At 42.7% G+C, this 14,180-nt stretch overlaps 1 protein-coding gene and 1 pseudogene across 2 annotated transcripts in view; one reads left to right on the plus strand and one right to left on the minus strand.

The window, feature by feature from the left end:
• Nucleotides 1-301: 301 nt before the first annotated feature.
• Nucleotides 302-7,427, minus strand: LOC124521113 (nuclear cap-binding protein subunit 2-like; annotated as a pseudogene).
• A 928-nt stretch (nucleotides 7,428-8,355) lies between these two features.
• Nucleotides 8,356-14,180, plus strand: part of DAPP1 (dual adaptor of phosphotyrosine and 3-phosphoinositides 1) — a 52,419-nt gene continuing 46,594 nt past the window's right edge. The window contains exon 1 of one of the 2 annotated variants that reach the window (XM_047090428.1): nucleotides 8,356-8,582. In XM_047090428.1, coding sequence (XP_046946384.1) covers nucleotides 8,482-8,582 — 101 coding nt within the window. In that variant the 5' untranslated portion in view covers nucleotides 8,356-8,481. The remainder of the gene's footprint in view (nucleotides 8,583-14,180) is intronic. The other variant, XM_047090426.1, reaches the window with a different exon arrangement.

Below are 14,180 nucleotides of genomic sequence, written 5' to 3' on the forward strand. Positions count from 1 at the left end.
AGACCATGAACCTACTACCCATTAAAAAAATTTTTCCACCTTCCTAAAAGAAGTGTGATGTTTTGGGCGGACAGATCAACATCATAGATAAAATCTGTTGCTGTGAAACATAAATTCTGACCTGGTAACCTGACAGAGCGCCAAGATTCTAACACTACAGAATTCAAGGCATTCTTTTAAATACTGTACTTTAGTAGTTTTCAAAGGAAAATCAGGAAAAGACTTCCAGCTCAGTGAAGACCTTGATCAAAGCATGGTACAAGACAGCAGGTGTGCAGACCTTGGGAAACGCGTGGCAAATTCAGCGGGCCATGGGAGTGCGTTTCCACGACGGGGCTCTCACCACGCACTGCTTCGGGGCCAGTTTTCCATAGCCTGTTCTCCCAGTGCCCCAGTCCTGCCGTTACGCATCTGGTACCTGGCCCCCAGAACAACCACGGCCATACTGCCTGCCCTCCTTACAGCCTGCGTCCCAGTCTTTGGGAATGATCCGCTCGTCCTGATGAGTTCCGTTCATATACCTCATGGCATTTCTGCCTCTGCTCTTGAATAGTATTCCACAAAGCAGAACCCACATGCTGTCTTCTTCAGGTTATCCAGGCCCATAGTGGTTTTCTTCATGTCACTTTTGCTGAAAAGTTCACAGATTTGCTCTTCAGTTGAGTAAAAGGAAAGACTGCCAACATACAACCTACGGCTCTTCTTCGGTAATTTTTCCTGTTCTTCATTGTCACCTCGGAAGTTTTCCTGTTCTTCAACGTCACCCGGAAAGGGCGGGTCCCGGTACTGGCTCAGCTCCACGTAGGAGTCGCTGCGCAGCGCCTTCAGAAGGCCATGGACTCAGTGCAGAGAGGAAGACAAAGACGCCGCCACTCTGGGAACAATGAAGCCCGGCGACCCATTATTAGTATTATTAGTATTATTATTTTAATGCAACCTGGTTAAGCTTCCTCTTGTTGGTCGCATCTTTCTCTTTCTAGAATTTCAGGAGCCTCTCGAGTATTTCTAAATCTTGATCCAGTTATAATATATTAGTTATTTCATCCTCTGAAAAAGACTAATATAACCTGCTGCCATCAGGAAGAAAGCTGATCTTCTATAACCACTGAGGTGATTGTATTTCTTATTCCAGGGCAAAGTTTCAGTTGTTTCAACATTGCCTCTTGGCAAATGTCACCAAAGAAACCGTGAGCCTGGCTTCCTGTACATATGCAGAACTGATTAAATGCCAGAGATGGGCTTGGGCACAGAATACATGGTAGACACAGAGGAAGGGTGCCTCAGTATCCCAGGTGAATGTTCCTTGACTTCCACTCACTTTGCTTAGGCTCCTCTTAGAAGAAGCAGGACCTCAGCCCTTTATCACTCACAGTTTCCTGTTATTTCTGGGAGTTCCCAGAAACCACCTCATGCGTGCTGAAGACCAAGTCCCCTCCTGTTCTCTTGCTCTATCTTTTGTACCAAGGGTCCCGCAAAGACCATTTAGCCATGTCCTCCATGAGGCTGCCCTATGCAGTGTACATGGCTTCCCCATGCTCCCCTGGCTCTGTGGAGGCAGTTCAGTAAAGTGCGCAGAAGCAGGAAAGGGCTGGCTTTTGATCCCACTACTGCTCTCCTCAGTAGGGGACTTTATATAGCTGCCTTTAATGGATTTATGACATCATCGTTTTTATGATGTTCTTGGAGTGAGAAAAAATTGTGCTTGAGGTAGACCAGGGAGAGTGACAGGATCACATTGCAGGAGATCGTGTTGGGTAAGAGATACTTTCTTGCACCATGCACAAAAATAAATTCAAAGTGGATGAAAGACCAAAATGTGAAACAGGAAACCATCAAAATCCTAGAGGAGAACACAGGCAGGAACCTCAGTGACCTCAGGCATAGCTTCTTACTAGACTCATCACCAGAAACAAGGGAAACAAAAACAAAAATGAACTATTGGGACCTCATCAAGATTAAAAGTGTCTGCACCATGAAGGAAACAATCAACAGAACTAAAAGGCAGCCCATAAAATGGGAGAAGACATTTGCAAATGACATATCTGGTAAAGGGTTAGTAGCCAAAATCTATAAAAAACTTATCAAACTAAGCACCCAAAAACAATCCAATTAAGGAATGGGCAGAAGACACGAATAGACATTTTCCAAAGAAAACATTCAGATGCCTAACAGACACATGAAAAGATGCTCGTTCATCATCAGGGAAATGCAATCAAAACCACAATGAGATATGACCTCATACCTCTCAGAATGGCTAAAATTAACAACACAAGAAACAACAGATGTTGACAAGGAAGTGGAGAAAGGGGAACCCTCTTGCACTGTCAGTGGGAATGCAAACTGGTGCAGCTACTCTGAAAACAGTATAGAGGGTCCTCAAAAAGTTAAAAATAGAACTACCCTACGACCCAGCAATTGCACTACTAGATACTTACCCAAAGGATACAAAAATAAAGATTCGAAGAGGTATGTGCACTCCTATGTTTATAAAGCATTGTCAACAATAGCCAAACTATGGGAAGAGCCCAAATATCCATTGACGGATGAATGGATAAAGAAGATGTGGTATACACACACACACACACACACACACACACACACACACACACAATGGAGTATTACTTGGCCATCAAAAAGAATGAAATCTTGCCATTTGCAACAACATGGATGGAGCTAGAGTGTATTACACTAAATGAAGTAAGTCGGTCAGAGAAAGAAAAATACCGTATGATTTTACTCCTATGTGGAATTTAAGAAACAAAACAGATGAATATAAAGGGGGGGGGAGAGAAAAAAGAGAGGGAAACCAACCATCGGAGACTCTTAATGAATAGAGAACAAACTGAGGGTTGATGGAGGGAGGTGGGTGGGGATGGGCTAGATGGATGACAGATATTAAGGAAGTCACTTGTGATGAGCACTGGGTGTTGTATGTAAGTGATGAATCACTGAATTCTACTCCTGAAACCAATATTTCCCTGTAAGTTAACTAACTAGAATTTAAATAAAAATTTGAAAAAGAGAAAAAAATGTTGGGTAAGAGATAGAAATATATATAACATATAACTTTATAGATCATATAATTGATTTGTCACAGAAGTAAGCAAAAATTCTATGTAATCAATCAGGTAGAGCTAAACAGAAGTGGTATCCAAAATATATAGATTGCAAATGAATACAAGGAATCTTTTGGGGTGTTGAAAACATGCCAAAATTGAGTTGTGATGACAGCAACGCAATTCTTTAAATTTACTAAAAATTGCTAAATTGTATTGCTAAATTGTGCTAGAACGGAGTCCCAGAGGTGCCTTTCATTTGTTGGGTAGTGGGAAGGTGTCAGGCATCTGGGAACAGGGGTGGCCAAGAGGACTGGAGGACAATCAGGGGTTCAGGGCAGTGGCTATTTATAAACTCGGATGGAAGTACTTCAGTATGTTAACAACCAACATTAAGTGTTTTGACAAACAATATGGCAGAGTATGGAAATTGGAAGGACAGGCTAGGGGCAGGAGGAGAAGCATTTGAATATGGTGGCTAAGGAAGCTCCTTCTGAGAAGGTGACCTTTGAACAAAACACCTGAGTGAAGTGCAAGAGGAAACCACATGAGATCTAGAGGGAGAGAAAATCAGGAAAAGGGAAAAGCTGGTATAAGGCCCTGAGGCAAAAATGAGCAGGTTCAAGGAGAAGCAAGGAGGATGGGAAAGCTAGGCTGAAGAGAGTAGAGTGCCAAATGTGTATGTTGTATAATCTGGGGGATACCCTGTCCCTGCTCCAATAACACAGCAGCTGAAAATATGGGTAGGAATGGAGATAAAGTCCACAGCACCCATCAACTTGATCCTTGGCATGCTCTTCCTATGGCCCTGATGGAGCCTGTGACGTTTGCTGTACTGTGGATTACAGTGGGTGAGGGGCACATACGGCCCTTGAGAAGTTGTGAAAGAATGGAGCTTATCCTGAATGACATATGGCAGTGTGATTCCTAAGGAGCCTCAGTGCAAGACAAGGATTTCCCACCACTGCAGGGGAGTCTTGATTCTCCACCTTCCCTGAGATGGGTTTTGTCAACTGCACTGCTATACTACTTCTATAGAACTTTCAAACACTGGAAGATGATATGAAGGAATTAAACCACATCACTGGCTTGGTGAAAGGAACAAATATTTCACATTAAAGAGGGTTGGGAATGGAGTTCAAGATTAACTACTGAAAATGAAAAGTGAGAAAATGATAGAGAAGAGGGTAAATAAGAAAGAGGAACAGGGAAAGTTTGGGAAGGTTGAAGTAAATTTTACACCCTGAAGTTGGTGAGTTATACCCATATCCAGACAGCCTCCTTATTCAGCAAAGAAGCTAGGACTGCTTATGGAGATGAGACAAAAATGAAATAAAGTCTCAATTAATTCAAGACAACCCAGTTACCTTAGCCTTTGATACTGGATTAAGTGATCATATAATTGTGGCAGAAAGCACAGAGATGGTGGCTTCAAGCCAAACTAAACTGGCATTTTTTTAGTGTATTTATGTATTTTGAGAGAGAAAGAGAGTGCATGATTGGGGGAGGGATGGAGAGAGAGAGAGAGAGAGAGAGAGAGAGAGAATCCAAGCAGGCTCTACACTGTCAGCACAGAGCCCAATGTGGGGCTCAAACCCACGACCCTTAGTTCATGACCTGAGCCAAAAGCAAGAGTTGGATGCTTAACCAACTGAGCCACCCAGGCGCCCCTAAATTGGCATATTTTTAAAAGCAATATGGCAGCTCGGAGCCCACCACAGAATTAAGAGGAGAGATGGAAGCCTTTCCTTTGGAGCTTTCCTTTGGAGAGCTGCCTGCAGATAAAAAACATGGTCAGTTCTTTCTTTCTCTGCTGTTTCTGTGCCCTAATTTACTATGAAATCATGATTCTTTTTCTTTTTCATGGGTTGGGAGAGCAGACAGTGGAAAACAAAGTTAGGCTTCCTCTACCCCAAATTATGGTAACCTCAGTACGTGATAATCCCAAGCCATGGTTTCCCTTTCCAGAATGTATCCTTTATTTCCCACCAACATAAATGATGGAGAGGAGGAGATCATGCTTATTTAATAACAAACAGTTAACCAAGGAAGCTGAAAGATGGTTCTTTCTGTGAAGAGAATAAATAGAATTGCCATTTCCGGGTAACCAGGTGAAAAGCAGACATTGTGATAGTTAAGCTTTAGAAATACATTAGGAAAAGATCAAAAAGGATTTTTTAGAGGAGTCTTAAATGTTAGAAGCCCATTCTCCTAATAAGGAAATTCAACTCTGGACACAATAGCTCTCAATGGTTTGGATATGATAGTCATTCCAATAAAGGCCCAAGATTTCTTTTTTTTTTTTAAAGTGTTTACTTATTTTTGAGAGAAAGAGAGTGTGAGCGGGAAGGGGGAGAGAAAGGGGGACAGAGGATTTGAAGCAGGATCTGCACTGACAGCACTGAGCCAGATGCAGGGCTCGAACTCACATACTGTGAGATCATGACCTGAGCCAAAGTCAGACAGACGCTCAACTGACTGAGGCACCAAGGTGACCCAAAGGCTCAAAATGTCTTGATAAATAAAATTTTTTCCAACAAAGCATAAGATGTTCTAGAATTGTTAAAACAACTTGATAGTTTGTATTCATTTCTGTGTTCAAAACCTGTATGGAAAGAATTCAGTGCCTTGAACCAGCACCATTGAAATAAGTAAAAAGTCATTTGCAACTATGTGGATGGACCTCAAGGGTATTATGCTAAGCAAAATGAGTCAGTCAGAGAAAGACAAATATCATATGACTTCACTCATGTGAGAAATTTAAGATACAAAACAGATGAACATAAGGGAAGGGAAGCAAAAATAATATAAAAACAGGGAAGGGGACAAAACAGAAGAGACTCATAAATATGGAGAACAGACAGAGGGTTACGGGAGGGGTTGTGGGAGGGGGGGTGGGCTAAGTGGGTAAGGGGCACTAAGGAATCTACTCCCGAAGTCATTGTTGCACTATATGCTAACTAACTTGGATGTAAATTTAAGAAAATAAATAAATAAATAAGAAATAAGTAAAAAGTAAATTATGTGATATGAGGCAAGAACTGCAGTTTCTTTAATTTAAAAATTAATATATAATACCTAAAAAATCGAACTTAAAATATATTATGAAATGTTTGTTATGAATACCCAGAATTTTGTTGAAACCATCTGGTAATGCTCTAGCAACTGGTGCCACTGTAATCCTGAATGTGTGGAGAGTGGAGCAGGGGGCCAGTGGGGAAGGGTGGGAGCCTGGGGAAAATGGAATAAGTGACAGAAACAACGACTTCAAAGGAGAGGGTCACAGGAGCGCCTGGGTGGCTCTGTCAGTTAAGTGTGGACTCTTGATTTTTGCTCAGGGCATGATCTCATGGTGCGTGAGACTGAACCCCACATTGGGCTCCTCGCTGAGCATGGAGACTGTTTGAGATTCTCTCTCTCCTTTTACTCTGCCCCTCCGCCGCTCGTGCTCGCGCTCACTTTCTCTCTCAAAATAATAAGTAAATATTAAAGAAATATTTTTTAAAAAACGAGAGGGTCACAGGGGCGCCTGGGTGGCTCGACTTCAGCTCAGGTCATGGTCTCACAGTCCGTGAGTTCGAGCCCCGCGTCCAGCTCTGTGCTGGCAGCTCGGAGCCTGGAGCCTGCTTCAGATTCTGTGTCTCCCTCTCTCTGACCCTCCCCCGTTCACGCTCTCTGTCTCAAATATAAATAAACATTAAAAAAAAAAAAGGAGAGGGTCACAGATGGGAAAGCAGAATGAGAAAAGGAGAAGGGCAGGAAGATTGAAAGGGAAGAGGGTGATCTTAGTAAATTTTTGCTACTTTCCTGAAAAAAAAAGGGGGGGGGAGAGGTTAAGTCAAAAACAAAGCAAAACAAAATTTGCTGAAATGGGAACAAAATAGCTACTGAAACACTGAACAAAAAGCTGTAGAAAGAGAACAGGAAATCTCTGCCCAGCTGCCCCTTATCTCTGCCGTGTGAACGTGCGTCACCTCCCAGGCCAGGACTGGCATCTGCTGCAAGTGGACCCAGTGCTCCCCTCTGGGCAAGCTGTAGCAAAAAGAATTTTAAATGTTCACATGCAATCAGTATGCTGTGCGTTAGCAGAGCTTAGTCTCCCCCAGGCTGTCTTTAGACAGGCAGGAATTTCTCCCACGCACTCAGAGTAAGCCCGGGCCTTGCAAATCACTGACAGACAGAGGTAATAGGGAAGAACTTTAAGGAGAGATGAAATGATGCCACGGGCAGATCCTTCCCTTTAGGAACAGCTCTGCTGTCTTGGTATCCTATACGGCAGTCTCCTCAAACTTCCAGGGGCACGGGAGTCACCTTGGGGATCTTATTTAAATGCACATACTGGTTCAGAAGGATGGAACGGAAATTCTGCATGGTAACAAGCCCCTGGTGACGTGAGTGTTGCTGGTCTTCAGACCACATTGGGAGAAACAAGTAATAAAGCACCCCGGTGACTCCTGAGTGAGTCAGGTGTGTGTGTGTGTGTGTGTGTGTGTGTGTGAGAGAGAGAGAGAGAGAGAGAGAGAGAGAAGGGAGAGAATCCAGAAGAACATTCTCTCCTGCAGGTACATAGAGAGAGAAGGCAGGAAACAATACATGTTCTTGGTCCATTTATTACTGCACTTTGTCCGATTCCCAAGGATTCAGTTATAGTAGTTTCCCTTTGGCACTTTCAGGCACACAGGATTCTCTCATGAACTGGGACACAAAGCAATACCAGCTGAGAGGAAGCCCAGTGAAGGAAGCGGGAGTTCCACCATGCCCGTTAGTTGGGCACCAGGCTGGCCTCTACAACTTTTCCTATCTTCTCACCCAACTCTTCCTTCTCAGAGAAAACAGTCATGGGCGTGTTGGAAAGCTTGGGTGATTGAGGCAGAAATATTGAGAAGATGCTAAAAACCGGACTTCAGGATCAAATCTAGTGGTTTGACTCTGATTTCTTTACCCGCTGTGAGGGGTTCCTGAGATAGAAGCTTCCCTGGAGTCCCTTGTGTGTGTGTGTGTGTGTGTGTGTGTGTGTGTGTGTGACAGAAGGTGGGGGTGCTTGCACCCTCTTCTACAAGGTTAATAGCACCAAGAAGAAACTATGCTTGACCTCACGAAAAAAGTTAGAATTGATGGGCCAATCCCAGCTGGCATGACTTTATCTTTATTCCCTTTGACAGAAACTGCATGTGTGGGTGTCCTCAGAGGTAGCTACCTAAGTTTGCATACTTCCTGGCTGACAGAACACTCCTGCCCGTGCCTCAGGGCCAGGGTGGTGAGTGTCAGTGGGAGGAGTAACCAAGTTTCACTTCCTTGCTGGTTGGAGGCTCAACCACAGCAGGCTTCTCCCTCAGAGGAGGAGACAGTGAGAAGCAGTTGGAACTCATCTCTCTCTGCCTTCCCATAGCACCTGGCAGGGGCTCAGGAGACGTGAGGAGCGCGAATGGGCAGAGCAGAATCTCTAGAAGGGAAGATGAGCGCCCAGGATCCTTCAGATCTGTGGAGCAGATCAGACGGAGAAGCAGAGCTGCTCCAGGACTTGGGGTAAGAAAGCAGGTCTTCCTCTCAAAGTACTTCTTGGGTGAGCGTGGGCTCCCAACTCCCACCCAAATGCTCACTTCGATTGATTATCTTTAGCACGGTGCCATCTACATCTTCTATCCCTTCCACTTCACTCATTTGTGTCTGTTAGGAATCTTTCTGCTTGGGGCCAAAAGCATACAGTCTTTTCCCAGATCTGAAAACAGGTAGGTGGAGAGAATGAGACACAAATCAAATGTCGGACATTCTTTGAGACTCGGGACAGGATTGAGATGCAGAAGTTGGTGTTGCTTGATTTCCTTGATATGGGTCTGCTTTATGAATGAAAGTGCTGTTCCAGAGTTTTGAGCTCGAAGCTGTATTGCTAGGAAAGTAAACAGAAAGCGCAGCCTACTGCATGGGAGAGGGACTTTTTCAAAAGACAAAGAATGAGGAAGTGTCTGCAATGTCCCATCTGTGTTTCTCTCTCCTGACACTGCGTCTGTGAGTTCTTGTATGTATTCATGTCTGCAGGCACAGCGCTGAGGCTTTTAAATACAAACAAGTCAGGAAGAGGATAGCATTTCTGCCTCTAACAGGTTGTAAGTTTAGGGAGATGGAGACATCACAGTCCTGTCAGAAGGGACCAGATGAGACAACTCATGGGGATAGTTAATAAAAGGAGCAAGTATTATGCAAGAGGTGTAGAGGGTTTCCTAGAAAAACTGGGCCTTTACCCTAAAGCATCAGAAATGTCCTCAAGAGGCTGATTTTGACACCTGGGCTTCACGAGAGGCGAGCCCAGCACTTATCTTAATAAACAGCACTATCTCCACAGCAACCCACTGACCTAGAAACTGTTACCACCTCCATCACACAAAGGAAGAAAAATGGTACCAGAGGGCTTGAAAACATTGCCTACATACACGTCAACACTTGGCAAAGTTGGGATTTCAACCTGCAGAAGCCTACATTCTTAACCAGAGAAAGACTGAGACAGGGATGAAATCTCTCTGCATTAAGGCTGCAGAGATCGTATCTGTTTGTGTAGTGTTACTGTAAAAGTTCTCAAGAAGTCCTGTCTTTAGATTTTAAAATGGAGGTCTCCTCATTGAACTCTCCCTTCACAAGATAAATCAGATAGAACAGCTAGAATTTTCTAGAAAGTAAACTCCCTCTATTGGGAATTCAGCGTTTCAGGATGTCACTGTTCTTCTAGGTTGAATCTCCAAAGAGAAAGGGTAAAATGCCCCTGAGCATCCAAATGGGTGTCACAAAGTCCAGGCACTAAAGCCAGACCCTTGGGATCTCACTCCTGGCCTTATTAAATTATTAAAGTGTACTTCTTTACATGCTTCATTATCAATATTCCCAGCCCACGATGGGTAGGAAGTTCCAGAAGAGAAGAGAGACAAAGGAGATACTCAATTCAATTAAACGATCCGAGCCCACATTCTGTGCTTGAATGACATTGTCACCTCCCTGGATGACAGCGATGAGTCAGCCAACGTCTCTTCTCTTCACCATATGCCCATAGCAGGAAGTGACTGCGGGTAAAACCTACAAGGAAAACAGAATTGTGCCTTCCCTCCTTGTTCAAAGAATGGACACATTCTCAACACAACCCAGAAACACCCAAAACAGATACAGTTATGTCCAGACTTCTGTATTTCAGAAGGCCTGGAAATTACTAAACATCTGAGGATGATTTCTGTAACAACAGACAAGCTACAATTACCTAGGAAAATTGCTCTACAGTTGTGGTTCTTCAACCTTAATTGTACACTAGAGTCACACAAAGAGTTTTTAAAAGTTCCTGTACAGGCCACAGGCCAGACAAATGCCATTAGTATCTTGGGAGTGAGCAGGGTTTTTTTGACACTCCCTAAGTGGTTCCAGAGAGAGGCCAAGGTTGGGAGTCACTGCATAGAATATAAATCCATCAGAAGTGCTGAAAAAAGTGTGGCCTTATTTCTCATTTGTTGGGTAAGCACCTGAATCTTAACTCCATTCATAAATGTTGACTTCTTGTTTGTTGGTTTGGAGGCATTTTGCTTAACAATTTTATTGAGGTGTATTTTACAAAAGAGTGGTACAAATATCACCATAAATTAATTTTAGAACATCTTCTTCCGCCCTAAGAAGAACTTTCAGGAGCATGGTTTATTTAAATATACTTTAAATATTTAAATATACTGCTGATATACCACTTGGATGAGGGGTGATTTCTAGAGTCTTCCTATTTCCCTGATGTAAATCCTTCTACCATGGGCAATTTCCAATTGCCAAGGGTTTAACAACCTGCTTGGAAAATTCCTGAACCTTTCATAATGGACTTGAGAAAGTCCATACTTATCCTTCCAGGGCATCGCTGATACACCTTTTATAGGTGATGATATCTGAGAAAGCTTGAAAATGACCTGTTGTCCTTGGCAGAATTCTGAATATAAACGAAACTTTTTCTTTGAAACTTGAAGTCACTGGTTAGGTATGATCTGTACTAAAACTTCTGGTTAGTTCAGTTTTTCTAAAAGCTCCATAAAAATGAAATGATATAATGTAATTGATAGATAATAGGTGGCCGGTTTTAATGACTTCATTTTAAAATTATTTTAAATGTATTATTTGAGTAGTTAGGTAGATTCTTATGTTGGTATTTTGGGTGGTTAGAGAGATCTCATACATCCTTATTCTTTGGTCCCTATTTTTATTCAGGCTCTGCAATATCTAAGTTCTGAAAATTAAACCCTGAACTGCAGCAAATCCATCACTTGCCTTTTTCTAGGACACACATGGCTCACTCAGAGCACAGGTTTATTCTTTTCTAAAGTACCTAAGTCAAGCAACTCAGATGCATTTCTGTGTCTCATTTATAGAGCGTCAATCTAAAACATTTATTTTCTTTAATCCTCAATGTGTTCATGTGTCCAAAACAAAGGGGAAATAAAACCATCTGTGATTGTTGCTCAGATTCACTTACACTTTGGGGGTGTGGGATTGGGGGAGGAGGTGGCAGGTGGGCAGGAAGGGAGGGGCCGGGGGTATGGAGAATGGTCAGCAATAAGGAAGAGGGACTGGGAACAGAGTCAGGCTGTTTGTGCTTTCTAAATGAAGCAGTGGGGGAATGAAACAAGCAACGAATACAAGCGAGATCACCAAAATCACAAACTAGTATAAAATTGCTGGTTAGTTAATAATTTAAAGTTCCAGAAGTTCTTTGATCACAACAAAGGTCCCTGGAGGACAATGTAGGAATAGTATACACTTTGTGAATGGGTAAGCCTTCATCAACGGTGTAACTACAGACACAAAAAAGATACTATAAAACAAAAATATATTAGGACTTTTTAAGTTAAATATTCAGATTATCTAGTCAGATGTATTCCTTCAAGTGAGAAATATGATAAATGTTCTCTTTTTATATACTTTCCCAAATCTCAAATTTTAAGAGAAAGCCGCAGCGTGTAGCTGTATTGGCTAGAGTCAAAAAGCTAGATTCTAAGTTCTGGCTGTTGAAAAAAATAAGGAAGTTTCTCATTTCTCTACCTCCGTACATGTAAGAGAAGGTTAGAAGAGATCAGGGGTCAGCAAACTTTGTGAAGAGCCAGATCATAAATTATTCAGGCTTTGCAGGTTTTATGATTTCTGCCACAGCTATTCACATCTGCCACTGTCATGCAAAAACAGCCATAGATAACATGCAGACAAGTGGCCGTGACAGTATGGCGTTCAACAAATATTATTTATGGACACTGAAATTTGAATTTCATATTATTTTCATGAGTCACAAAATATTTCTCTATTTTTCCCTCCAACCATTTAAAAATGCAAAACCACTCTTGTCTCTTAGTCTACACAAAAACACGTACCCTGGCAGGAAATACAGAAACATGTACCCTGGCAGGATTTGGCCCTCAGGTGGTGGTTTGCTGACTCAGGGAACAGACGATAATAAGCAAAATAAGTCCTCTTTATGAGGCAGACATTTTGCATACACTAGCTCTGGTCTTCAAACGGTCTTGGCGTTCTAATTTGCTATCCAAGGAGACTCACAAGCAGAAAACTCAGACTGCCTGAGGTCCCAGAGAATCTGTTGGGATACGCGTTATTTTCTGACCATGTGCTACGTGCCAGCACCATATACCTCTTATGTGCACTATGTCATTTAGCTTTCCCAGTAACACTTTCGATGTGGTATGATTATACTCATTTTATAGAGAGGGAGAGTGAGTTCAGACAAGGTAGGTGAACTATGCAGGTCACAGACCTCATAGCGGTACAGCTGCGGGACATGCCCGCGAGCTTACCCCAAAGCTGATGCTCTTTCCACTGATCAAAACAGCCATGTGTTCTAATCACGACAATTAGTAGTTATTGGATGCTCACCGTGTGCTGGGCAGTGTGTTAAACCGTTTGCGTGTGTGATTTATAAAACTGACACGTCACTGGGAAGTGGGTACTATTAACTAATATCACCTCCATTTACAAATGAGGAGCGTGAGGGACAGCTTTTATCACCATGCACAAGCTTACATGCTCATAAACCTTTACATCCAGGAGTTTGCCTGTCCAGTGACGCAACTTCCTGATTTCTATCGAACTTTTCTCTTCTTGCTACATTAGCGCTATTTGTTCGTGCCAGATGAACTCGGAGACAAAAAGAAAGTTCCATGATTATTATAACCAGCAGATGTGATCACTAAAAGACGTTTTTCTAGGGCGACTGGGTAGCTCAGTCAGATGAGTGTCCGCTCTTGATTTCAGCTCAGGTCATGATCCCAGGGTCATGGGATTGAGCCCCATGTCGGACTCTGTACTGACAGCAAGGAGCCTGATTGGGATTCTGTGTGTGTGTGTGAGTGTGTGTGTGTGTGTGTGTGTGTGTCCCTCTCCCCCTCCCCTGCTCATGTGTTCTCTCTCTCTAAAATTAAAAAAAAAAAAATAATTTAATTTAAAAAACAGACATTATTCTTTCACATTCTTCACATAATAAGCCAGGCCAACACCCTAATTAATCAAAAATTTATTGAATTTTGTGTAGGTTCCATTTTTCAGAGCTAGACAAATAGAGTAGGCTAAGAAAAGTGTAGTAAAGTCAAAGTTTTAGAGGAATCTGTTTACAGGGCGCCTGGGTGGCTCACTCAGTTAAGCATCAGACTTCAGGTCAGGTAATGATCTCTCGGTTCACAGTTCGAGCCCCGCGTCGGGCTCTGTGCTGACAGCTCGGAGCCTGGAGCCTGCTTCGGATTCTGTGTCTCCCTCTCTCTCTGCCCCTTCCCTGCTCACACTCCGTTTCTCTCTCTCTCTCTCTCAAAACTAAACATTAAAAAATTTAAATAAAATAAAGGAATGTGTTTACAGAGCTGTGATACCAAGTAGAGCAATAAACCTTGCGCCTCTTCTGTGCGCAACTCTGTAATCTTGGATTCTAAAAATGGAAGGTGATTCTCTCATGGCTGTATGAGAGTATGTAACTACTGTATGGTTCAGTCTCTCCTTGACTCAAATGAATTTCCTCTTCAGTTGTTGTGTTTTCTGTTCCTCCCTGGGTGATGGTGACTTCCTTCTACTTACGTGTGGAAATCTGTCCACAAACCTTCTCCGCACTGAGTGGAGTCACTT

Source organism: Lynx rufus, unplaced genomic scaffold (assembly GCF_022079265.1).
Source record: "Lynx rufus isolate CCGP_SWC_20201006 ecotype Redwood Valley unplaced genomic scaffold, mLynRuf1.p SCAF_3, whole genome shotgun sequence".
Taxonomy (NCBI): domain Eukaryota; kingdom Metazoa; phylum Chordata; class Mammalia; order Carnivora; family Felidae; genus Lynx; species Lynx rufus.